The sequence below is a fragment of the Chaetodon trifascialis genome, chromosome 7 (assembly GCF_039877785.1).
Source record: "Chaetodon trifascialis isolate fChaTrf1 chromosome 7, fChaTrf1.hap1, whole genome shotgun sequence".
NCBI classification, from domain to species: Eukaryota; Metazoa; Chordata; class Actinopteri; order Chaetodontiformes; family Chaetodontidae; genus Chaetodon; species Chaetodon trifascialis.
The window spans coordinates 14,789,863-14,817,481 of NC_092062.1; the positions used below are offsets into that span (position 1 = coordinate 14,789,863).

The 27,619-nt window shown below is 41.1% G+C and overlaps 1 protein-coding gene across 2 annotated transcripts; it reads right to left on the reverse strand.

The window, feature by feature from the left end:
• Positions 1 to 26,813, reverse strand: mtbp (MDM2 binding protein). 2 transcript variants are annotated; one of them, XM_070966635.1, is made up of 23 exons: positions 26,659 to 26,813; positions 26,103 to 26,186; positions 25,929 to 26,002; positions 24,837 to 24,985; positions 24,446 to 24,504; positions 23,596 to 23,740; positions 22,915 to 23,029; positions 19,129 to 19,245; positions 13,357 to 13,451; positions 12,952 to 13,018; positions 12,555 to 12,672; positions 12,015 to 12,197; positions 10,155 to 10,268; positions 6,986 to 7,150; positions 5,100 to 5,193; positions 4,857 to 5,015; positions 4,650 to 4,745; positions 4,264 to 4,527; positions 3,963 to 4,126; positions 3,066 to 3,178; positions 1,398 to 1,511; positions 702 to 767; positions 1 to 623 (listed from the first exon to the last, which is right to left on the reverse strand). In XM_070966635.1, the coding sequence occupies exons 1-23, from the start codon at positions 26,723 to 26,725 to the stop codon at positions 585 to 587; spliced, it is 2,661 nt and encodes an 886-aa protein (XP_070822736.1). In that variant the 5' UTR covers positions 26,726 to 26,813; the 3' UTR covers positions 1 to 584. The 2 variants fall into 2 exon arrangements, with proteins under 2 accessions (XP_070822736.1, XP_070822737.1); XM_070966636.1 differs by having other exon boundaries at positions 10,155 to 10,265; positions 26,659 to 26,786.
• Between the last annotated feature and the right edge of the window lie 806 nt (positions 26,814 to 27,619).

A 27,619-nucleotide genomic window follows, 5' to 3' on the forward strand; every position in this document is an offset into this window, starting at 1 on the left:
AATGTGATAAGATTCACAAACACTTTATTATGTTACAAATGGTAAAATGTGAAACACAAAGATAAAATATGTACATCCATAAAGCCTTAAAATTATTAGTGTGTTTAGAATAAAAAAGGAACAAGCAGGAAAGGATTTAAAATCACGTCTGAAAGCTGTTACAAAGGAAAGACGAGTGAAACCTGAAGCCAGCGTGAAGCCCTCGCAGCCTCTCAGTGACTGCAGCCGGAGCTGAGTGTACTTCTGCTGCAAGGCTCAGGAGCAGTGGGAGAGTGTCAGGATAGAAAAAAACACAACAACAATACAAAAACAGAACACATCTGAAAACATAATATGTTGCTTTCTGATTGCCGCAGTGAAAGAATGAGTGAAATTAAACAAAGGATTAAGATCATTAAAACAGGCTTAATGTGACCGTTTACAACTAATCAGGAAGGCTTAAAAAAACAAAGTCTCTTATAATTATGTGGAAATGTGATGCAACACCACGCTTTCTTTTGTTAAGGTGGAACCCTCCTTTACCCATGAAACAAAACCCCATATCAAAAGAGATGTTTTTCCCCACTTCTTCCTCCAGACTGTTTTTACTTCTTCGAGGTCTTCTCCAGCACCCAGTCAATGACCTGCAGTGAGAGGAAAGAACCTTTAGCTGTTTCAGGCTGAGGAGAGCTGAACCGCCTGAGGACCAGCAGTGGCGTTACCTGTTTGACGTTACTGCCGGCCGCCTTCTTCATCTCATCGTGGAGACCCCGAGATGTCTTCAGATCCTGGGATCACGCAGCAGAAGAGGAGGATCACAGAGATAGAGATATAATCACATGGGCTTTGCATCATATGAATCAAACATTTTAGGTCACAGCAGCTGACAAGTCGGCAAAAAGTTAACAAAGAAATTAAGGCTCGTTCTGCTCCTGTCAAAAAACCACAGCCCCTCTCAGGTGGATGCTGGTCCTACATAAAGCTGAGGTGCCTGCAGTGCTGCACATTCCTTACAAAACAAAGAATTAGCTGAACGAAATAAAGAAAACATCTGACACTACCCAACAGAACATGAAGTAGATAAATTAGCTTCTTCTCGATCAGCTACAAACATCAAAGTATACTCATGAACTCATGAATTTTAACAGGACTTTTACATTGTTGTATTGTTGCTTCAAAGTAAAAGATCTGAATACTTTGCTGGCAAATCAGGCAGTTTTTACCCATTGTTCATATTCTATGAAACAAAATTTGGCAGAAATAGCATAACAGACAAAGGTGTTGCCATTATTGTGCTAATTTGTTGTGAGGATCTATGACAAAACACAACATATGGTCAAACATTTGCGGTACAAGAAGCATACAAATAAAGAAAGGGAGGACAGCGCTGACTGTGTGTGGGCAGTAAAAAGACGAACCTTGAGATAGAATTTCGAGATATCAAACAGTCTTTTGCTGCAGGCCTCAAAGCACTCATGCTCGGCAGTGATCCCGTGCTGTTTGAGTGTTTTAGCGACTACCTCCAGCAGCATCTGAGGACACACACACAGACACATGCGCAATTTCATATTAGCACAATTGTCAAAACATTAAATGGAGTTGTGCTTACTCCCTAACCACCTGACGAGGTTCAGAACAACTAATTTTAGCACAACTCCCTTTTTTTAAAAGGAGGGGATGTCAAAATATCTTGACTTTGGGGGACGTCCTTGTGCAGAGTTTACATTCACAGCATGAGCAGGAAGAAACATACAAATATGTTACTGGTAGCACTGAAAGGGAAAACAACATCCCTGAAATAAATAGATCTGTCTTTAATCTTGTCACATTGACTGTTCTGATGAAACGCCATAAATTATTGTGAGGAATCATCTGTGCCACGCAGTCTCATGAGGAGCAGAAAGGCAGCTTTTAATCTCTGTCCCGAATAAACTGCTATCATTATTTCTGAACAGGACCAACTGTTCTTTCCTATACTTGGGTTTGGATGATAAGCCTGTTTGCATAGCAATCACAAATCAGAACAAGTCAAGGTTGGGATGCAGATTGTGAGCTGTACATGGGACAGAGGAAACGGTGTGCGTGCGTGCGTGCACTTATGCATTTATCCATGCATGTGTTTCTGTCATTGCACACACTGTGCAAATACGTCAAAGATGAGAGTGAAAAGTGTGTTTGTCTGTGGAGGCAGGCGGCGGCTGATGTGATAATGCTATAGTTACAGTAAAGTGCCTTTGCGGGGACATTATAATGCAGCCCACACATTTACAGTGATCGCACGTAAAACGCTGATCTTCACTTGAGCTGTTGCACAACTCGGTCTGTCTGCCACCGTGTCTGTGTGTATGACGTTTATAGTGAGTGGGGGAGCAATTCAATTTTCAGATTTAAGTAGGGAGAGTAAACGATTTCTTTTTTTTTCATTGCTGAAGAGGCGAATATCACAGGAACGCTATATATTCATGCCTCCAGCCATCGCTTCATCGATTATGACAACATTTCGCTAAAAATCTGCTAAAACTAAGACCGATTTCTATGACTGTTATTACCATTGTTTTCAAAGGGCATCGTGAACACAGCACAGCTCTCCTGTCTTCATTGGCAGGTCTTAAAAGTCTCGAGGGTTCAGCTTTTTTCCCCGTCAAACAGAGGCAGAATGACCACAGCCGGCTGGCAAACCAGGCTGTTTATCTCTTTACAGCTCTATTTACTGAAGCGATGCTAACATCAGCTTGATGACCTGCTGGAGGCCTGATAGGTGCTGAACTACTAGTGCATTGCTTTTAAAAAAATCATAAAACCAAAGCTGTAATAAACCATACTTTCAAGAATACTTATCCAACATGGTGAGAAGTTCATATTACACTGAAATTTTAAGGTCAACGCCAATTACTTGGTATGAGACGTATTTTGTTCTCATGGTCAATGTCTGCTGCCAAAGTGCTGCCTAGCAAGAAACTTGTAGGCACATTAATTTGACCCCCATTACATACTACTACTAGAAAACATGTGAGCTTGAAATGCTTTGATAAGGACTTGTTTACAATGTATCAGTTACGTTTATCTCATTGCATGCAAACACTCACTCTGTTGTGTTTCTGGGAGCGTGACTCTTTGGCGGTTTTGTCTTCTGTTTGTCCATGATGTGTCCTCTGCTGTTGAGGTTTAGGTTTGTCAGCAGAGGGAAGAGTCACCAAACCTGGGCAGTAACATCAGGAAAATGAACAATAAGATATTACCATCATGGCAGTACAAATCTTTATCATATCAAATAGCAAATAAAAATAATCCTGATAATATCGATATGAATAAGTATGTTTGTAAAATTTAAACAGCTCAAACGTGGTTTCAGGATTTCCTGTTAAGACATAAGCATTTTAAGTCAGCAGACGTTCACACCTCCTAATAAAGGGCTTGCAGTAAAATTGGAATTAGTGAAAAAAAGATCCATAAAAACCATTCTTTAAAAAACAAAAAAAAAGGATCTATCTAAAGCATGTTGTTCCAAAATGATGTGGAATAAAGACTGAAATATGGAGATAATTTGCAAATCCTCTGATACGAAAGGATTTCTAAGAGATTATTGGATAGCTTAACTGGTAGCTTTTTGATGCTATAATCACACGCCTCTAAATTTATTTGATAAAACATCCCATAAAAATACAGTTTGTTATTGTACATGATGACAGACATTTGTTGTCTTGCTTCCACTCCATACATCAAGAAATTAAGGGTGAGGATTCACTGACTTTTCAATCATTGTGCACCATTCTATGTTGGTCATATATACATTTAGCTCATGAATTTATTTAATGGTGGAATATTTGCCAGTTTTGAAGTTCTAGCACCGAAGCACTTGACTACAACAAACAGAGGGATGTTTCTTAGTCCTGTCACTGACACCATGCACTAATAACAACACTGATTACACTAGTGCGTGGAAAATAACCTAACGCAAAGCAGGATCACTGTTTCTGTTGTACCTGAGGATGTGCGTCTTCCTGCTGAAGAGGAAAGAGGACTATTGGTCGAGGAGGTCGACTGGGATCTGCTCGGCTGTTGTCGTAGAGACCTGAGGGCAGGGTGTGTCCCACTGCTGCCGCTGCTCTGAGAACAGAGGGAGTCGCTGCTCTCTGACTTCACCAGCCTGACAAACACACAAACATGGTTAACATTCCCAACACTGAAGCGACAACATTCCACATACCACAACCACCGCCTGAAGACCCGCCCATCCATCCACCAATGGTAATCAGGAGCGACATACACCATCACCGTCCGTACCTCTTGCGAGGATAACCTCCGATAATATCTGCGTCCCGCGACCTGCGCTTGAGTCGCGCTACATCAGCGTTCTGCAGAGTCTCTCCGTCAGGCACACTTCCTGGTTCTGACATCACAGCAGGGGAGGGGGCGGGGCTGAGGGCAAAAGGGAGGGCACAGGGCTCCTTGGAGCAGGTGGTTTGGGTCTCATACCGAATCAGACGGGACTGGAGTTTTACAAAGGCCTGGTCCCGGTCCAAGGACCGCTGCTTGTCCAGGCAGAACCTAGACGAACAAATAAAACTAATTAAAATTTCTGTCTGAGCTGCTACTGATAAGAAACGTTTCATAGCTGCCCGCAGCATACAATAGCAGTTACTGCAGCTGAATAGTTTAAAGAAACTTACTCTATGCCATGGTAATGTGACGCTGAGGCTTTGTTGAAGGGCATCTGGCTGACTCTCCTTGGAGAGAGGTCTGGTGACAACTGAAACACATTATTACTGAACAGCAAGAGAGGAGGGGGAGGGAGGAGAAACAAACAGTTTGTCAAAGAAAATTCATCTGCCCCTTCATTAAACTCAATTAAATCAATTTGAGATGACTGAGCCTACCCTCTGTTGATAGCCAGTGGTTGCAGCTCCCCAGTTGGCAGGCCATCAGATGTGAAGTGTTTCAGAAATTCTCTTGCGTCCAGTAAAGAAGACAAGCCTTTCTGACTGTCTTTAGGACCCAGCAGACCATCGCTGGAGCCTGGACCTAACAGACCAAATCTAAGACACATAAAGTGCACTGTAGATTAAATCCAGCAGATGACGAACACGTCGCTGTCATGCGTCTATTTAATTGTCATTTACCTCCTCTTCTGTCGTCTCCTCTGCAGGTTCTCTATGTTGAGGAGGACACTCCTCTCAGGCCAGTCGGCTTGCAGCTGGGAAACGGTCTGAAACCCTTCAATGACAAAACAACAAGCATCTCTCAATGTGAGCCAAACATTTCTGTTTGTCTGCATGGCAATGAAAAGTGACTGCTTCCCTTTTCTTCATAGCAGATTGAAGAACAATCAGTTGATTCCACAGAAACTGCAGTCACACGGTGCTTCACATTATGAAGCAGACACAAAGGTACAGTGAGCTGAATAGAACAGACATTTCGCTGTGAATATAAGGCTTTAGTTGTCTGATAAGGACATGTCCAGAAATACCAATAACTGCTCAGCTTTTATGCTGCTTGACACTGCTTGACCTGTGCAGCCGGAGCTCACAGTGGTTTTAAAATGCTGATGGACAACCATGCACAGCACCTTAAAGGATATAGAGCTGAACTGGAAAAATCAGTCAGACAGTACATGTTTGACATTAATTATATTTCAGAGAAACTACCCAGTACAGGCCTCATATGAGGACCATGTATTGTATAATGGACTACAAAGGTTGAATATAGGTTAATACATTTACTCAAGGACTGTACTGAAGTACAAATCTGAGGTGCTTGTACTTTCCTTGAGTATTTCCATTTTATGCAACTTTAATCTTCTACTACAATACAACAATACATCTAAAGGACAGGGAGCATTTTACTTTGACGTGAGATACATTCAGAAAACTTCTGATATTTCGATAGTTTTACTTAAGCAGTGCTTGAAAGCAGGACTCTTACATGTATTGGAGTATTTTCGGTGTGGTATTGCTACTTAAGGATCTGACCGCTTCTCCAATCACTGATGGATTACAAGAGTTATCCCCACTCTCACTTGAGCCAGGACACTGAACCCTTGGCGGACAAAAACCTGAACCGATACAATCACACCATCCAAAATATCATCACTCTGCAGTCTGCACTTTTCTTGTGTTTGGACAAGAAGATTGCATGTTATCTCAAGGAGGACAGAAATGCGATGAAGCTGTGTACAGCAGGTTCACTGCCGACATGCACAGTGATGGCCTGAGGTGGTAAGTGTGTGCGATATGAAAAGACTGAAGCGCTCCCACACAAAGTCATTCACACCTTCAGGTAATGCAGACACTGGGTTTCGGGAGCTGTTTATTGCTGTCAACGACATTCCCATCTCCAGAGTAGAGGGTGGGCAAGGATTATGGAAAAGAAATATGTAGTGCAGTGCATGTGTAGTGCAGAATGTATGTTTCTACATGTTTACACCTATCATCCCTTCTGACTGGCTCGCTTCTTGCAAGGTCCTGTAGAGCTAAATACACGTAAATGGCACAGGACATGAAAATCGGGAGGATACACACAAAGACAAAGCCATTATGTGGACTGTGTTAGACAATCAGACAAGTGTTGATTTGCTGGTACAGATGCAGGCAATAATTGGCAAATAACGTCACAGCATTTATGACATGAAAACTGCTTGACATGCAAGTCTATTAGCCCAACAGCTACGATTTTAAAACCAGCAGCACCCTCATTGTTCACATTTAGCTCTGGCTGCAGGCTGGAACTCCTTTTATTGCTTTCAATTTCATTTGTGTATTATTAGCTGGCATTGTTTCCTAAAATCGTCATCCTATGAATGTGCGTAAATACTGAAGCACTCATGTCAGAATATGTATTTTGGTAAATGGGTGAACACACAGAGTTTCCTCTAATGCATGTGTTGATTTTTGCACACAGAACTATGAGATTTCTCTTGTACTGTTCACTTAATATTGCAGGATGATGTAAGAAAAGGTGGTCTGTGGGTAATCTACATGAATGGATGTGTTTTTGGTATCTTTCTTACTTGAGTTCTTGGTGGCTGTGCTCTCCTGCCTGTCTGTCAGACAGGTGGCAGCAGAGGGCAGAGTGGAGTCAATCATCTTCAGATACTGCTCCCTGGCCACACTCACAATGACCTTCAAGTCATTCACAGGTATTGAGGTCGGGACCGATGCTTCTTGTTTCTGCTCTGGACACACAAACAGAGGCTTGTTTTCATTTTGGCAACATCTCAGATTTTGTTCTTGGCTCACTGGTAAACTTGTTAAACCTGGTGGAGGACTTTGGCTTCAGTGTGCTTCTTGCTTAATGAGTGGGTTGTTGATTCTCCTCCAAAACAGGAGTCTATTCCTTTAATTAGTTTTATTTCAAAGCAGCACTGGGTAATCATACATGCTGGTAGTCCAAAATAACAGCAATGCATATGGCTGGGCAATAAACCAACCAAACCAGACATCCTATACCTCTCTCTGATGGGGCAATTAAAAAAAGTTCAACATTACATTAGAAACAGTTGAGAGTTTGACATCCAGTGAAACTGAAACTGAGAAAAATAATAAATGAAATCATTGGCATGCGCATAGATCAGCTTGCATACTTATCACAGAGTGATTACAGCCTGTACGACAACGCACGCACGCACGCACGCACGCACGCACGCACGCACGCACGCACGCACGCACGCACACACACACACACACACTTCATAAAATGACAAAAACTTCCAACAGTACTTCTAACTTTTGCAACTTATAAGGACATGCTTTTTCCCAATTTAATGCCGAGTCAGAATATATTGCAATGAATTTCATTAAGGCCTCTGGTCTGTCAGGGCTCTTCATTCTGCTCACAGCCTTTTCAAAGAACAGCCCTATTGCTTTTCCTCAAGTTTGAGGAATTTCACTCCACTTCCTTTAATCTGGCTCCACTCCACTGCTGTTACACTATCTTCGCCCGCCAAGGGGAAATATGTGTGTCTGTAAAATAATGATATTTCAACACTCTTTCTATGCAGCAGCCAGTGCTGAGGGCTGGAGAGAGCTGAGAGCTCAAACTGATGACAGTTCAGGAAGCTCAGAGTGGCGCCGACAGCTGATCCGTCTCTTCTGTCCATTTGGCTTTGTCTCGGGTATGAATACATATCTTACAGACTAACATTTAATCTCAATTGAATTTCGACCCTTAGGACTCTTCACACTGTTTTTTTAAACAGCGGGTGACTGAAGAAAGCCAACACGTATGGCACAGCAGCACACTGTTGGTCTGGCTTTACTTGTTTCAAAGAAATGATTTTTTAATTACTACAATATTTAGTACCAGCACTGTGTTATGTTATAAATGAAAGAGCTGAAAGCATTTGCCAATTTCATCACAATAGTTATTAATAGAAATGTGAGAAAATGTTGAAAAAGGCCTGCTGCAATTCCCACATCCCACAATGGTATATTCAAATTTCTTGTTTTATCTGACCAACCTTACAAAACACAAATATATTCAATTTATTAGAACATAAATAGAGAGAACGAGCAGATCTTGACATTTAAGAAGCATTTGGAATTTTCATATTCCCCAAAGATGGCATACCAAAAACCTGGATGTTCACCTCATCAACAAACTGGACTGTACTGACAACACAGCTCAGAAGACTGAGGTCCTTTGGAGTGTGTAGGAGACGGTTAAGACCGTTTTATGACACTGTGGTGGCATCTGTAATTTTCTACACAGTGGTCTGCTGGGGTTGTGGGAGCTCTGAGAGGCACAGAAACCAGCCGGTCAGGAGAGCTGGCTCTGTCTTGGACTGCCTTCTGGACAGCATCGAGGAGGTGGGTGAGAGGAGCATCTTAGCCATGCCGACATCAATCATGGACAACCCCTCTCACCCCCTGCATGAGACAGTGGGGGCATTAAGGAGCTCCTTCAAAAACAGACTGCTGCATCCACTGTGTAACAAGGACCACTACCGCAGGTCCTTCATTCCAACAGCTTTCAGACTGTTAAACTCATTTTACATAGCACTGTGTTGATGTTGTTTCACATCACAAACCCACTGTTTGCACTACTGCGTTAACATTTGCTAATATCCACCACATCCGTGCAAATATCTTGTGCAATATTACATTTTCTTTTACTGGGCTTATATATTTTTTCTTCTGTGTTATGTATTTTCAACTGTGCAATAGTAAAAAAGACTGTTTTATTAACCATATCCTACCATGTGCAAATTTTCCATTAAGAAACTCAGCCATCCTTCTAAAGGCAACTTCATTTTTATATACTGGATGCATATGATATATATAGGTGATTCTATATCGTATTCCTTTTTATTGTCTATTTGTTCTTTCTCTAAATCTCCCTCTTCATTCTTGCTATTATTGCTGTCTGTAACAACATAATTTCATGGGATCAATAAACTTATATCTTATCTCATCTTCAGTAGAAAAATGAATCAATTATAAAAGCAGCTTCTGGTTCGGCTTCTGTGGACTGAATGGTTAATCGACTACTCCTTTCACCCCTAATTACTTTATCAAATGAGACGACTTTTTGAAGCGATGTGCCATGAAGCACGTGGTATGATGTATTCTTCCATCCATTACATTGTAAATTATATATCATGTTTTTTGATCCCCAAGCCAGAAAGACTTAATTTCAAGATGACGACATGCTGAAAAGGACCAGCTAATGAGGGGTGTGAGCCAGCAGCCATCTTAGGGGTCAGGAAAGGGTTAGCGGTATGAGGCCGACACACACCTCTCAAATAATCCCATTTTTTTTAAACAACAATGTTCCTAATGAGAAGACACACAGCACTTATGAAAGTATGTCGTGTTATTTGTATCTGTGTGTGAAAAATCTGTTCCCATGACACTGAAAATCCGTTCTCTCCTCCACTGTTCTGTGAGAGGTCACCTCGCCATCCTGCTTGGGGGCACAGTATTTTGATTGACATATTCTTAGAGAGCTCAAGGTGCTGTTCGGAGAGCTTGGCTTATTACCATACATTAGCATGCAAGCAAAAAAAAAAAAGCACAATGGTAACACTAAATTACAACAAAAACGGTGATAAAATCTGTAGTGTGTGATCATTTTCTGCTGTCTACATAATGTCCAACACCTACTTTTTGTTCTTAAAAGTATGTGTATATTCTGAGATGTGTTTTCCACGACAGGAGCTCTTTAAGTGTATTACTTACTGAGATATTCTTTGAGTGCCAGCGTCTGGACCTGGGTCACCTTCCTCTCTCTCTCCAGCAGGCTGTCTCCCTGGAGACAGGGCAGAGGGCTGAGGATGCTGCCCACCGCGCCTCCTGGTCCAACAAAGAGAAGGAGGGAGAGGAAAAACGAGAGAATAATTAGATCATTTGTAAACATCAATTTGTATTTGTGCTATTTTGGATTCATTGCTTTAACATTCTAAGGATTAGTATAGTGGTTCCCACCCCTGGGGGTCAGGGTGCCTCTCAGGGATCAACAGATAATCCTCAGGGGTCACAACATGATTTACAGGAAGGCAAAGAAAAAAAAACCCACTTCTGCTACACAAATGATGCATATTTTTTTTGACATTTCACTCATCTCTCCTGTTACTTGTTCAGGTGCAACAACCCTCAGGTGAGCATTTTAATACTTTCATTTTTCATGAAAACTGTGCTGTGTTCACGCTGTGTCATTGCAGGAGTTAGGGCACCTTTTATAGTCTTACTCCGCGTTTAAAAGTATTCCAAAAATGTCTCCTGAAGGTTGCATAAAATGTTAACAACAGCAGGAACTCTCGGGAGGAAACACCACAGTAGGTCTCTTGAATATCATATAAAGCCCAAGAACAATGAAGGACTTTCATCAGGAAAGAAGCTTTAAGTTTAGGGAACAAAACAAATAACAGTGCAAGCTTCACATATCTGTCATAACCAGGCAAGGTTTTTGTTCTATCATCCATCCAGTTCAAGCTCCACCCATCTGTACATTCACTCCATTCTTCCTTATCACCTTTCCTCTTTTCTTCTCTCTCTCTGTGAATCCATCTGCCACTTCAGTGCATTTCCCCATTCCTTTCTCCTTTAATTTATTGTTCTTATTTTAGCGATAAAGTTGAGGAAATCTTCAACAGAGCAGTGATGGAGGGGGACAATAAATAAGGGGGAAGAGGTAGCAAAACAGACACATGCAGCCCTGCTTTTGTAATAGAGGCTGATTGAAAATGACAACCCTTCAGCTTCTGTCAATGAAGCCAGAGGGGCTTCTACTCCAATTAAGCTGAAGAGCAGTTTAAGAGAAACGGGAGCCTTGGAGGGATTTTCTTTACAAAACTGGAGAAAACAAATTACTGCTAGATGTTCCCAAACCTCAAAATGCTTCAAATTTGATGCAGAGATTCTCAAACTGTGAGGTGGAGAGAGAGACATGAGGCAAAGATACTGCATAAGGTGGGAGGTAGAGTCACTCACCAAGATGGTCAGCAGTGAGCCTTAAGGCTTAGGCACACCTATCTCTGAACACGGGACATGATACAAATATCTTTAGATTCAGTGTGACTAACGTCCTCTGAGGATATAATTATCTCCAATGTCCATCTGCCATAAATATCTATAAATCACTCGCAGAAAAAAGACGCTCCTTTTAAGTCCAGAACTCGCCTTCTCCATCTTAATGTTTTCTTCAGTTTCAAAGTATTCCAGTGGTAGCTGTGCACAGGGTCCACAAAAACAATAAACAGGCTCAAGCCCACAGATAACTCAGGCTACATGTCAACATTTTATTTCCTGTTTACATCCCCCAACACGTGACGGAAACTGTAGTTCCTACATCATTATTTATGTTATGTTACCACTAACCCTCACTCACAAAGAATAACAACAAGTTTTGTCTGGGAGGGGGCACTTATTAATAGAATTATTTGTATTTTTATCTGTTTCTCACTCTCTCAGACTGTCAGGTCCGAGATGCTGTGCGTTAAGTGGTTTGGCAAATTAAAGTGACACCTAAATACAGTGACAGTGGTACACGCACAGAAACACACGTGCGTGCGGCTCTAAGAACTTGACAGCATAACATACCTGATGATGATGACAGAGACTTCTCTCTCAGCAAACTGGAGATGGTTGCCATGGCAGCCGCTCCATTGATTTGATTGTCAGAGTGCAACATCCTGACCCTGCAGGCCCCACAACCAACGTCCTCTGAGCCCTGGACCAACAGGAAGTAGTGAGCGCTCTCACCTTTCATCTCCACATCAGGCACTACAGGCAAAAAAATGGAAAGAGATTATCTCCAATATAATCATACTGTAAAAAGAGTTAGTCAAACGTATTGAACATCTAATCCCTGTGTTCCAATTCATATCTTGTCCATACACTTGTGTCTCATAATTTGTTTCACCAAAATTATTTTTGAAATTCGTTCAGTCCCTCTTATGAGTCCGCTTCCCGAACAGAGGGCTTTATTATCTATATCAGTGTAGTTACCAATTTATTTCCCAACAGGAGGAGATACAGCTGCTCTCTGTAGCAGCCATCCATTTAACAAGGTCATGAAAAGGACCTGAAAATGAAAATTAAAAACTAAAAAAATAAATAAATAAATGAAAAAAGGCTTACCAGGTAAGGACTTTGGTCTCCTGGCAATAGACTCCCTCCAGCGCTGGGAGCTGAGCTGACTGGCTGCAGGCTGGGCAATGGGGGTTATCAGACAGGAGAGGCTGAACAACGCTCCAACCTAGAGATAGAAGCACAGTAAATAAACAGAAACAAACATATATATATATACACACACACACACACACACACACACACACACACACACACACACACACACACACACACACACACACACACACACACACACACACACACACACACACTGTACCTCTGAATCCCAGAGGTACAGTGTGTAGATGAATCTGATATACATCATCAACTGTATGTCCACTGTATGTTTGACTGGGGACATTTTCCAATACTTGTATGTATAAGGGAGCAGCTCGGGGGCCGATACCTTTCCATGCAGTGACCTCAGCTGGTCCAACAGAAGTTTAGCTTTCATTGACTTTCCAGACAGGCTGCTGTATGTTGGTGGTGAAGAAAAAATACAATATTGAGGAGGAGATGTTACCAGCCACCTTTTGAGACAGGAAAATTGCTGGCGGGCTGCTGTAAAAACTGTAGACCTCTAACCTTTATTTTTATTTATTTAGAAATAAGTACTCTCAAGCATATTAAAATCTATAAGTCAATGCAACTCGACAGTGCTGCATGTTGGCAGTGTACTGAGGTTTGAACATACCATCTAGCTGTTTCACACAAGTGGGTCCATTTCAACGTGGACTGAGGAAAATGTATGGTAGTATGGTTCCCAATAAACACACACACATGCTCACACACACTTCAGAAATGAGGATACAGTTCAAACTGCGTTCCGGACATCAGAAAGCCGGGCAGGTCTGACAGATTAACCAGCTGGACCAAATCTAAAACTGTTGTGTAGTAATGGAAGACCTGCAAACACAGAAGAGACAGAGTGTGGTGGTGAGGGGAGGAAGGAAGCAAGACAGAATGAAATGAGGAGAACAAAACAAGAGAACAGGGTGAAGACAAACAACCGGGTCATCACACAGAACCGCATCTTAAAGGAAAAAAAAAATCACAGTGGCTTGGGAGGCAACAGCTTGAGGAGTTGGACACCATCCATCAGTTTGAAGAAGATGATGCAACTGAGGTGTCCTTGAGCAAGATACTGAACCCTAACCAGTTCAGAGGTGATACTGTGTAACTGAGCCTGAAATCTGATCTTCCTGTTGGTACATCCAGACGAGCCGAAACCAACAATTTTCCATCAGTTCTTTTTTTGACTGTTTGTTTGGTTGAAAAAATGTCACAAAAAGAGTCAAAAGTCAGTCAGTTTGAGGTGAGGTCTTCACATTTTGTTCAAACAAAAGTACGGAAACCAAAGATAATCGATTTGTAATTACATAAAACAAGAACAGATCCTCAACCGAGAAACTAGTACCAGGAAATGTTTGGCAGATTGTCTTCAATGAATGACTTAATAGATCTTCAAAAACTGTCAATTAACTTTCTGTTGATGAACTAATGGTTTCAACATTACTAAACATAACACAAAGCACCTATCACACAAAAGATCTTGTGTTTTCTGTCGGGAGCCCACTTCACACACTGTAGCTCACATTTAAAGAAGGCTTCACTTCAACAGTGTGCAAGCTGTCCTACTTATCTAATGAGCTCATTATGTTAAGAGGAAATCAATAATATATAAATCACTTGTCACATGGAAAAACAGGTCATCTGCATATATGGAAAATTACAAGAATACCAAGCAAACCTTGAAATCTCAATCTCATAATTTATTGATCTGGAACGAAGAATGAAGTGGCGACCTATTTCTGATGGACTCTTCTAGATTAAGAGTAGATGAGGACTTTAATGAGCCTGGGACGAATCCGCAGTTTCACGAGCAAGCTGGAAAAGTTGATTACTCCCTTGTCCAAACGACTGAAGAGAAACTCGTTTAAAATGATTTTGTATAGTTAAACATGATTCTGGATTATTCGACATGAGTTTACTCAGACTACTGTTATGTTTTTCTTGGCAGGAGGAACATATATTATCCTTATTCATTTTTGGACATAGATTGCTATAATCTTGTCCCACGTTCTTGTGAATAGCTGAGCAGTGAGGGCAGTTCATCATTCCATTGTTGTTACATTCTAACAGTAATCCAGATATAATAGGGTGCTGTGAGGGCAAATCACTGACCAACACCGGCCCTATTTTCACAAACACCACACAAATCTACATAAACTTGTTACACTGTGATGTCAGCCATCAAGTCTTTACAATCACATATCCTGTGGTTATTTGTGAAAGCAGATGTAAGAGAAAAACATGTCTTTTGTGTAGCCTCAACAGATTAGGCATCAACAAGTAGTTGTTTTGATGTTGCTGAGGGAAAAAAGAGGAAGTTTCCAGCAGTAACAGGCTGACAATTAACTTTTACTGCAGGTTCATGTGCTCAGGAGAGGGGGAAGTGTTTGAATACAGATATGTGGGGACTGAAGACCTGAAAGAAAAGTGCAGTGTGACACTCTTCCCCTTCCTTGACAAACAGTGTTGAGGCGCTTTTATAAAGGACAATCCAACAGACTAAATGTCAACATTTGAATATGCTGCAGGGCTGTTGTATCTGTGTAGAAGAACATTGACAATTAATACAAAGTTTTTTTCACATACAGAGAATAAAGTCAGGAGGATAAAAAAAAGGAACTCTGACACGATTCAAAGAAATTTCATGTGTATAGCGCGCTTTGAAAAAGTGTAAAATGGATGTATAATTACTTTTTTAGCAACATTTCCTTTGCTGTCCATTTTCACTTTTTCACTTGAACTTTATCCATTGTGTGTGTGTGTGTGTGTGTGTGTGTGTGTGTGTGTATGTGTGTGTGTGTGTGTGTGTGTGTGTGTGTGTGTATGTGTGTGTGTGTAATTATCACGACAGTTACTCCTGACAGTGAGGAGGCCTAATAGTTTTCATCTGAGCACAGTTTAGATTGTGGATGTGTGTGTGAGAGTAAGTCATTTCACAGTCAGTTATCCCAGCAGTCTGGAAATGTGATAGTTTTGTTGTCCTCAGAGTTTTTTTTTTTAATTGTGTGCCAAGACAATCACCACCATCTGCTTCTCTGCACAGGGATCTGATAAGATCACACGCACGCACGCACGCACGCACGCACGCACGCACGCACGCACGCACGCACGCACACACGCACACACACACGCACACACGCACACACACACACACACACACACACACACACCACAGTCATGTAAATGGGTGGCGCGCGCGCACACACACACACACACACACACACACACACACACACACACACACACACACACACACACACACACACACACACACACCTAAACTATTATACTACTATTATACTATTGTGCTCTGTTGTGTTAATGGAATAATGTGCACACACAGAACAACATAAACATGAACTATCTGATGCCAGACACAGGCACACCAAAGCAGACAATGGTCCAGATAAATACAACAACCATATTAAAGTATATCAGACTTACAGAAGTCATTCTGAATCGCTACTCTCTCCTGAAGAGATTATTTTCAGTATTTCTTAATGTGTACAACATCCATCCTTTCAAAGTGATTGTCTTTAATGCTTATGCAAGTATGCCATTAAGACCGCCTGTGTGTGTGTGTGTGTGTGTGTGTGTGTGTGTGTGTGTGTGTGTGTGTGTGTGTGTGTGTGTGTGTGTGTGTGTGTGTGTGTGTGTGTGTGTGTGTGTGTGTGTGTTTATGTGTGTGTGCGTGCGTGCATGCACGTGTGCTATAGACCCCACATCAGGCCGTAACGTCCTGGGCACAGCTCCTGTGTGTTTTTATTGTTGCGGATATTAATCTAAATAAGAAAACTCATTACAGAACTATAGCAACTGTTATAAAAGACCTAGTGTCACACAGAGCATACTCTTTATACTATTACACAGCTTTTATGATGCACACAACCACCATCAACACACATACAAATAGAGTGTGAACACTTCATTATCACAATTGCCATCATTATATTAACATTTAGCAATTTAACAACAGAAGTCAAACAACCAACAGTGTGCAGCCATGCTAGCAGCTCTGTGTAGCTCTATTTGGTACAACAGTGTTTTGAGGTCAACATGCTAAGATGCTCACAATGTTAATATGCTGATAGTGTTTACCAGTAATTTCCAATGAAGTTGGTTGCTTAGTTTTGCTTGTAAGCATGATTAGTCATGATAAAAACTGGCAGAATAATCAATTGTAAGAGTTTAATTTAATAAGAGCTTAAAGCAGTAGTCTTGACATAAGGTCATATGAGTCGCTGAGACTCAATATTGTTGATACGCTGACATTAACTGAGGCTACACACTCTGTGGATGAAGATATCACAGCGAGCTGACAGCGAGCTCGAGTTTCTCAGAAGCTGCCAGTGACTCATATCACCTCAAGACAAATAACTCCATTAAAAAATGTCAGACACTAAATCTGACAAAAAAGGAAAAGCTGATGATTGAATGGTGAAAGATGCAACTTGGCAAAAAAAAAAAAAAAAAAAAAAGTTGATGCCAAATGAGAGTGAGGTTTGCCCTAAAAAGTATATAAACTCTGGTGAAAGATGAATAGATGAGTGCAGAATCTAAGAAGGAACATATGATTTAGATCAGTTAGCCCCCTGGCCATTGGCCCTCCGTGATGAGATGATAAATCTATATTCGAATGCTGTTTTCTGGCTATGAGGTCAACCCAGGTACAAGAGGTCAGCACTCATTTGGCAAATAAAATACTGCACATTGGATTTATCTGACTGATCCGGAGGTCTTTCTGTCACAGCTTCCTCAATGTGATTAAAGGACAAGCAGGAAGTGACCCTTCAGAACTCCTCTCCTTCTAGCCACCATAAATCAATAGAGATGGGAGTGTATGCAGCTCATTCAGCTGTTTAGCAAGGAGGTAAGATGTGGGCTGAACTGGGGTTGAAGGAGCAGTTCTCCCTAAATGAAAATTCTGTCATTATCTACTCAACATGCTGTCAATCAAACCCTCTCCTAGAGTTTGTTAGCAACATGGAGATACAGACATAATGTCATCATAGTCCTCTGTCCAGCTGCATAAATGAACAACCTCAAACATATTACATGTCTCCAAACAAGGTTTCCTCACTGAGACCTTTTGGAACAAGAGCAGGACTACAGCACTCTGGCAGAAGAATCTGCTCACTACTGTGGGGTGACTGCAGGCATGTTGGAGAACAAACCTTTGTCAGAGAGGAAGAAACAGGAAATAATGAGGCAAACAGCTTTTGAAAACACAATGCAATTGTCTGGCTATAAAAGCCATAAATGTAGCTGCCTGAGGTGTTCGGGAAAGTTAAATGAGATGCAGCTCTGACACTGCCTGGTTCCAGACCTCTGAATCGCTGCCCTGATTTGTTCAGCGATTCAAACAGATCTGTGGTTGTGCCCACCGACCTGTGTTTCCCAGGTTAAATAAACATTCCTCCAATCAGATATTTGTATGAGGGAGAGTGGGGAGATATTCTTCCTACATTCCAGCTAGCTGTTAAGCTAAACTGTGAATAATGGTGTGGGGAAAATGGTGTGGATGAGAGGGAAGCAGCTATATGGGTACTTAGAAATAATAACTCGTGATCACCATATTTCTTTGATCATAGCGAAAAACATTTTCTTGCAAACATTCAGAAATGTGTGTAATCTTGAGGTCTAACAAACATGCTGAATGACATTACTTCTTCAGAAAACATTTGAAAAGCTGATTTTTAAAATATTTCAAATTGCAGCTTGTTGACATCCATGTTTACTTGCTAGCAGTCTTATTCCTCCCAGCCTTTGTTGGCATATTGCTGCATTTCATATTACCGCCACCAATTGCTGATCAGCTGAATAGCGTGAAACTAGAGGCAGGGTGAGAATCACACACATGCACAATATAAACAAAACATGGACCCACACAGAATTATTTTTCCATTGAGCTACTAGTGGTCAAAGACTCCACGGGGTATCTTTAAGCTATCTGTGCCGAGCATGCGGCAGCCTGCGGAGCTGAAAAATGAAGTCAACACTTGCGCGCTAAAAACTACAGTTCCTCAAATGACCACTTCAGGCTGGCTCCAAAAGCAAGTCAGTCTCCATAGACCTCCACATTTAAATGCCAACTTCGCAGCAGAAATAAACATGATTACAGACTGGTGCTAAAAACACCAGTCTCTGTTGCTAATTTTCCAGTGCATAATATCTGTACAGGGGGTGAATTTTTATGTAACTCACTCATCTTAAATTTCTGCATAATTATGGCCATGGCCACGGGACAGATATGTCACTCTCCACTGATTGGCTGGGGCAAAACAAAACAAAACACACCCATTCCCAGCAAGAACACACATTGAAACCAATGTCAGGCTGAATGAATTATAAAAAAGGCATTTCAGTCTAATTATTAGGCTAACTATCACACATGTGAACATTCAACTGATGACCACGATCTCATTTCAGTTTGAAGGCTTAAATTCAACAAAAAGACAGATTGAGGTTGGAAATCAAAGATGTGAGAGGCGGTGAAGACCTCAGAACTCACCTCAGACTGTAGTTTGTGGTCTGTAGTTTTGTAGGGACCCTGCAAGAGACTGGACCCCGATATCTGCTGCACTGGAGAGCGCAGAGAAAAGCCATCAAAGCGGAGCTCCGACACAGACTGTGGCAGACACACAGACAGGAGAGAAACAGCAAAATGATGTTATTCTTTTGATTAAAGTACACCCAGTCTCTCACAATCGTACAACTTTAGCTGGAAATTAGATGTTGTACAACATAAAGCATACACAAACCCCCCAGGGTCACACAGATTGTTATGATGCTATAGTATATCATGCAACAATCAAGTGTTTGCTCTCAAATTAAGTCTTTGTCACATGGCTGCATAGTTAATTGTACACGTGCACATATACATATATTAGTTGTTATGCTATGTATAACACAGCTGTAAAGGGGTGGTGGTTGGTCTCAGACAGGCATTTATTCCTCTGGGAATCCTCCTTTGTTTCACCGCTCTCCAACAGAGAAGCTTTTACTGACTGACTGCTGGAGCCCACTCGCTTCTGAAGGCAGCAACTTAGAAAAGGTCACTTTATTGAAGGAGAAGCTGCATGCTTGCCTCAGCATACTCACAGCTCAGTAGACAGAGCAGAGATGGCTCGAGAAAACGTTGCAGCGTGCAATATCGCGCCAGTGGACTAGGATAAACATCTCATCAGATTACAGCGTGACTAATTCTTGACGTAGCCAATAACAGGAGAGATACATGAGAGTTTTAAAATATGATAACAATATAGAGGCCATGATGTTTTATTTAACATTTTTGATAAAGATCCTTTAAATGTGCTTATATTTTGAAATATATTTTAAAACTTTGAAGTGCCCAAACTTGACATAAAACCTTTTTTTTTTTTTGGCCAGTAACTTATTACAAAAAGTGGAAAAGGTGCAAAGCAAGATTATAAATGGGATGAACCAGAAAGAAGAGAAATGACTCGAGCAGAGGGGAGATCCCGATGGGACAATTAAAGGATTTCTAATGTTCCTAAAGGAACAGAGGGGCCATCTCTTGTGGAGTTCTTTCAGAGTGAATCTCATGTTTTCACCTCAAGAGAAGGATTTAAGAAACTTTTCCAATCTCTCAGGCCTTAAACCCTTTGAAAAATGAGTGGGTTACATTAAACATGCATTGACATCAAGCAAAAAAGCAAAGATATGCAGTTCTTAAAAGGTTGATATTTAAGAAATACTAGACTTTGACCTGACAGCGACAACACATGCTCATTTGGCATTCTTTGCAAAACCCATGACTTAACATGCAGATGCAAGCTGAGCTGAGCTGTAAGTGAGCTGTTTCTAGATACCTCAGTTTAAATTTTCAGATACAAACTGAAAATGGCAAGTGAAAATCTCAGCCAGATTAAAAAACACCAAAAGCATGAAACATAAAGGGAAACTTCACAGTGAAACAGATTGTTGCCTCTCCCCAGAGAAACGTGGAAAAAAAAGGCACAAAATTGGCCAATTCTGTCCAGAGACAGAAAACTTCTGCACCTGCCAGAGTCTCCACTTAACGAGAAAGAAGTACAAGTGGGCATGAAGTCGACTCCAGAGTAGCAACAAAAAATGCTGTCAGCTCACCTCAGCCTATTCACTTTGACACCAAAAGCACGTGTGTGAAGCTATTAGGACATAAAGTGCACTGCATGGCCAAAAGTGTGCAGACACACAGACATTACATTACATTGCTCCAAAACGATGGGTGTTAATATGCTGCAGCAGCAGCAGCCCCCAGACAGAGCAGAGCATTACTGAGGCGCTCTGGTTCATCCTAAAAGCGTTCAGGTCAGGGTTTGGTGCAGGGTAGTCAAGTTCTTCCACAACAAACTGGAAAGACCATTTCTTTATGGACCTGGTTGTGCCTGCTGAAACAGGAAAAGGCCGTTGCCAAACTGTTGCCATGTTGGAATCACATTGTCTAAAACAGTGATCTTCAATGACCAATAGATGATCAATCTCTCTCGCATCATGTCATCATGACAAATGTAACATCACAAACACAAACTTATTTTAACTTAATCCAATTTTTGAAAGTTTTTTTTTATCTTGACTGAATGCACTTGTTTGTTGTGGTCCCTCACCCAGTGGAGTGTGCAGAACGATTTCTTTCACATTCATCAGCTTAAATTTGCACACACTGAGAATGGATTTCTCAGTAAATCAGGAGACATCTTGTGTCCAACACATTAGCATTTTCATAGATTCAGTGTGGAAAACCCATTCATCAGACAAGAACTGTTATTCAGTGCAGATCGTTTTTATATGTCAGAAAGGGACTTAGTCCAGTCTTACCCTAAACCCCCACCCACCTAAGGTTGAGTGCTGTTGTTAAAGTTATTATTTTCATCTAAATGTCCTCTTACACTTTATATTCCTAAAAAGGTTTAAAAAAAAAAAAAAAAAAACACCTTCCAGCACTATACCTGTATCTCTATAACACCATCACAGCGCTGTACTTTAAATACAGACAGAAACTGCCAGGAGGCGTTCTTTTTGTCCTTTGCCGAAGCCAATAATCAATTGCAGCAGACTCCTCGGGGAGCGAGGTCAAGTCAGAGTGGGGCCGTGTCGGGCTGGGCTGTGCCGTGTCAGGCTGGGTCAGCTCTGCTAGGGCAATGCCAGCAAGGCAGAGCCATTTCCCATGACCCCTCAGTGACCTCCAGTAATACCACTAGATTCATTCAGCAGCAGAGAAAGACTTATCACCCACTGAGTCAAAAATTCACTCAATTTCAAAGAAAATCTGTGAAATTTTCCCCTATGGCCTTGTGTGCACTGCATGAGTAATTCCTTATGAAAAAGATAAAGGAACAAACACTGAGGCATGAATCAGGTCTCGGAACCACGATTAGACTCAGTAGAGAAGGGTCTTGAGGAAGCACTGTTCTCTGTGCCATCTCTCACTGGGGTCAGCGAGCTGTCTGCTACGGCCTACAGGGAACACTGTTCATCAGAAAAAGCTCTGGGCAAGCAAGCAGGTGAGTTCAAGAGGACAGATTTTTCTCATGCTCTCTACAGTAATTGTCCAGAAGACATACATACAAAACATTTGTTGACAAAAGAAGCTCTCTCTTTCTCAACAGCCAGTACCTCACACACACACACACACACACACACACACACACACACACACACACACACACACACACACACACACACACACACACACACACACACACACACACACACACACACACACACACACACACACACACACACACACACACACACACACACACACACACACACACACCCTTTTTCTTCATTGCTGCTTCTAAATGATCAATCACACAGACAGTCCTTCAAAAGCGTATATAGATTTATACAAGTATATACAAAGACTTTCAGATAAATCATTACTTTCTCCTTTCTGGCACGCAGAACAGCCGTCACCCACACACACATTTTTCTAAATCCTTTTTGTTAATCACAAACAGATTTGTCATACTGCTGAGGCACGCACATATTCTCCTCTTCAGAATCCTTATTCTTCCTCTTCCTAATAAGCCAGCTTCTTTGCCCCCCAGACTCCTGTGTCACCAACACCCTCTATTTTGTGTTTGTAACCATTAAATTGCGCTTTCAACAAAAACTAACAGTGCTGAGCTGTTCTCCTGCTGTATACTGTATGGCTTCAAGTGAGTTCATGTTTTCTTCACCTCTTCCATCTTTCTACAGTAAAGATGATAAAAGTGAGATAAATTATGCAAAAAGAACTGCATCCTGAGTGTTTCTTCTGCACACTCATTACGGTTTCTGAGGTGCTTACCTTCCTCTCTCTGATAGCCAGGCCGCCCCTCCATACTTCTCTATGGTCAATACAGCTGTCTTTGTCAGCAGGCTCCACCAGACTAGCACTCAGGTAGGACGCTGCTTTCTGCCACCTGGACAACAAAAGAAACAGGATCAATCAACAAGCAGGAAAAGGGAAATTTGGGAACTTTTCTTCCTGATTGCTGTAAATTAAGAAAAAAGTCTTGATTCGTGTCAAATTTCATAATTAGGCAAGTGCAGCAGCAATATAATGCTAAGGATTTAATGAAACTATTATGCTGTTAACTAAAATGAGTTTCTCTTAAGGAATGTTGCTCAGATTTCATCCATCACTTTGCACCTGCTCATATGTCCTACTCTAGCTCCCCCTAGTGGTAACCTGAGTGCATTTCACACACAATAATATCTTAAATTCACAGAACACTGCTGCATTTCCTGCATTTTACACCCTGTTTGCGATTTCTCATCAGCCTCTTGTGTTTGGCATTCCACAGTGAACTAATAGGTATGTGTGTATTGGCATATGTACACTGACTCCAACTCCTAATGTACAGGTGTCCTGTTCATACAATGATTTTAGTTTCTGTTCTTGACTTAGTGTGACTGCATATTAGATTGGATTATTCATCATTTGCTTTGTGCAAATCCAGTGCATGTGTACTTTTGATCTTCTCACCCCGTGATGTGCCGTGTGACTACACTGATCTTTGCAGCATGCCAGCAGGACATATGTTTGAGGGCTCCCAGCAGAGGCAGCAGGTCTTTGATAGCAGGGGACTGCTCTGCACAGCCCATCACCAGCACATCCAGCAAGGCTTTACCTGAGGAGGAAAATGGGACAAACCATAGAGGAATTCCTTAGACATCTTTTCCCCTTTTCTTTTTGAATACATTTCTCTACAGGGTTTCAGGAGGGGTCAATGAACTGAATTGGTTGCTCCACTGACACCATCTTTTAAAACATAGATAGAATTGCCTGTTAAAAAGTAGTCAGAGCAGAAGTATTCCCATCTTCCCAGTGGTGAGTGCATATTTATGAAGTACGACAGACCACCTATTCTACAAGGCTGCTGCAGGCAGATTGCTTGAAAACCTAATTGCTTGAAATTGGACTGGATCCTTGTCATACAGCTGAGGAGTTTGGCTTCACTAAAGAGGATTTAATTCCTCGTTACTGGAAGTTTTTGGCAGAGACAAAATTCTCACTTGAGACACAGTTTTGTGAAGTCAACTAACTTCTTAAGAAAACTAGACTATTGCTGTTCTCATTGTTAAAGAAAAAAGGGGGAAGTGGCGGCCTGTGCTGTACTGACAATCATAACACCCAAAAATGATTTGAAAGGTAGTGTGCAAAAGCATTTTGGATTATCATGCAGTTCTAATTCATCCAAACCAGATATTCTGAAACATTTACATCCCTACTGGGCACACAGTTAACATCGTTACAAACGACAGCTACAGAATGATAAGATGACTCAGTTTATACTGGATGAAGAACGTGAGCATCATGCACTGGCCAACAGTACCTGGAGGTGGCAGCTTGTCTGACAGCAGATGCAGTCCTTCTGCAGCTTCCTCCAACAGCCTGTTCAATAAAGACATTCAGATGAAGACTTGCAGGCCCACTGTCCATTGTTTGAGACACAAATAATATTTTCAATAATATGGTTTTTTTACCAGAAAATTATTTTAAAATCAATCCCCTGACTCAACTGTACAATAAAAAAAAATCTAATAGAAATTTGTTTCCATCAATGAACTCATTACAGTGGCAAATCCAGCACTATCAGCAATGAGGTTTAATATGTTCAGATATTATCAACTTATCATGGGCTTGTATAGATGTATCAGGCACATACCTGCAATATCAAAAACAAGCATATTTATTTATGTAAAGAACAGAAAATGTCATCTCACTCTGACAGTGGTGGCTGGTCAGCCTTTTGGTCAGGCGCCTCCTGATTACTCAAAGAATTGAGACATGACTCCACAGCAGAAGACTTCTCCTCCTCACTGTCAGTTTTCTGGTGACCTGTCCCCATCTCCTCCCAGTCTGAGCTGCAAAACTACATCAATAAACATAACATTAATAAAGAGGTTCACAACAGCTTTACTAAGTGCTCTCAAGCCCATGTAGTAACATCCTTTATTCAATCATGTGTTCACAAAGTGGTGAACCTCTCTCCACCCTTGCTTGTGATCAACTGAGCCTTTCCAGGATGCCTCTTTCATACCCAATAATGATACTATCACCTGTTTCCAATGAACCTGTTTATCTGTGGAATGTTCCAAATAAGTGTTTTTGGAGAGCTCAGTCTTTTGTTGCTCCTGTCCAAACATGTTTGAAACGTGTTGCTGCATCAAATTCAGAATAAGTATAAATATACAAAAAACTATGAAGCTGATGAGGTCAAACATTAAATACATTGTCTTTGTACAGTTTTCCATTGATTGTATTGCCAAAAAGGATCAGCAAATTCTCTTTTTTTTTCAAGTTTTTTTGGAAGCAGGGTCGTAACTATCAGCACAAAATTTCCATCTTTTTTCCTTCATCCTTAACCATCTTTGGAAGGCGCTTATTTTTTAGGATTGTATGTGACCAAAAAGGTTGCTTTCCATGGGCTCAACTGTTTTGCAATTATTTTCCATACTCCACTATATTATAACCTATGAGGATACATTTCAGCCTCATAAAAGTCGAGCAATACGAGGATTAAGGGGGTTCACTAATTGGTGTAACACTTATTTTTTCATGAGATGAGTGCTCTTTATGATTAGGACCAGGAAATTACAATCAAAATAATCCCTACTTAGTGCTGACTGAATTGTGTTAAGTACTGAAAACGTAACAGGCACCAAAGGTTGAAGCTTGTAAAGCTTTTTCTGATCTATGGACACTTTGCTCATCTATGTTCTGCATCACATTTTAAAAATGGCTGTAGGCACATGAGAAGGTAGTTGTATGCAATATAAACCATGATTATCGTAAAAGCTGTCTAAATATCTCACCTGTGTTGCACCGTGGCATGCCTGAACAGCAAAGTACCACCTCTGAACTGATGGGCTGCCACTGACAGAACAAGCTGGGAAAACATGCAGAGGGAAAGAGGTAAGGAGAGTTATGGGAGAATAACAACAGCTTCAGCGTCAAAGATACCCATACAGTGCTGTAAGTTACTGTACCTGGAAACACAGAGATCCCTCTCACTGATTCCTCGGTTGAGATGTCCACAAGTTTGTCATATATCTGTTTTACTGGCTCCACACCTGTGAAAAACGACAACTGAGCTGTCAGGCTTCGTCACAACCAGGCTAACGTTACTGGTTTATTTCAGACTTAAACAAATAAATAGCATGGGTTAACCCATTATCAATTTAGATACTGAAATTTCCAGGAAAAAACACTGTGGCTATGCTGTTATGCTCTTAACGTTATATCGTGAAAGAAATGTCAATTGCCAACTTTTATTATTTACATTCTATTTATTTAACCGTATAGCGGTTTTAATTCACACGTTTAACGTAAAAGCGTAAGCGGCAGCACAACTGGTCCACCAGAAAGACCTTAACGTTACATGTATGGTGTCAACTTATGTGACTGTGTATCCACAAACGTTTTAAACCAATGGCGACTATACTTACGCCTTAGCAGAGTAGCTAGGTTGTATGAAGTCAAGTTAGCATTGTAACGTTACAGTAGCAGCTTCGTGTATGTTTCAAAACGGAAATCAAAACTTACATTTACAGTCCTCCGCCAGGCCGTCGTCAGTTTGGCAAAATGATATCACCAATATGTACCGGTCCATGTCGTGTAAACATTCGTAAATTCCCGGTTAATATTTGCATGGAGTTAAATGCCGGTCAAACATGAACAACAACCTTTTCGCGCACTGTCAAATTTCCCACCGGTTCTTCTTCCTCTGTAATCTATACGTATCGGCAGTTGGCAACAGAAGCCAAATCGCGCCGTCGCCACCTACTGGACGGAGACTTAACTACCAGATAGACCCACTACTGCCGAGGGTCTGACTCTAATCGGACAGCGATACAAACATCAGAATCTTTGCATAACTTACATTCATCGCATTTCATTCATTCTATGATAGCAACTGTCTCTCTTCCCCTCCTATACAATACATAGCGCATAAATGTATGCTTTCTTGGCATCAATCCCATCTTAAAATGCCATTCAAGGCTCAAACACAAATAGGTTCATATATAAAAAAGTATGTATGAAAATCTAGTAAAGTTACATCACATAGCTGTCTAAATTATCCCTCAGTTTTAACAACTTCTCTAAAGGATTTTCTTAGGTCCCATCCTGCTGAGTATGCTTATTAGAAACAACTTCTAATGAACTTCCAGTGTTGTGGAGTTGTCTAAAGTTTTACTTTCAGTACAGCATAAGCTACATTTGTTTCCAAGCAATGTGTAAATATCATGTATTCATAACAATACCTTGCACAAACGGGTATACATATTCCAGATTATTATGTAAACATCAAAAGCACGGTTTGTCTCCATTCTGTTCTGAGAAGACTTAATTGATCATCATGATTGCAACTAACATCTCTATAGGACTTTTTGCAGTGCATAGAAACCACTACATTTAGATCATAACGCAAAGCCTCGCTTCTCCAAGAGCAACATTTTCCTCTTTGAAAGTATTCACAAGGTTCAGTGCTTTCTGCTATAATAGT

Coding starts and splice junctions, on each gene's coding strand:
- mtbp (XM_070966635.1), bottom strand. CDS start 26,725: ATGGACCGGTACATATTGGTGATATCATTTTGCCAAACTGACGACGGC. Junction 5,194..6,985: donor CACAGCCACCAAGAACTCAA/GTAAGAAAGATA, acceptor TTGTCATTGAAG/GGTTTCAGACCGTTTCCCAG. Junction 4,746..4,856: donor CCACTGGCTATCAACAGAGG/GTAGGCTCAGTC, acceptor CTTGCTGTTCAG/TAATAATGTGTTTCAGTTGT.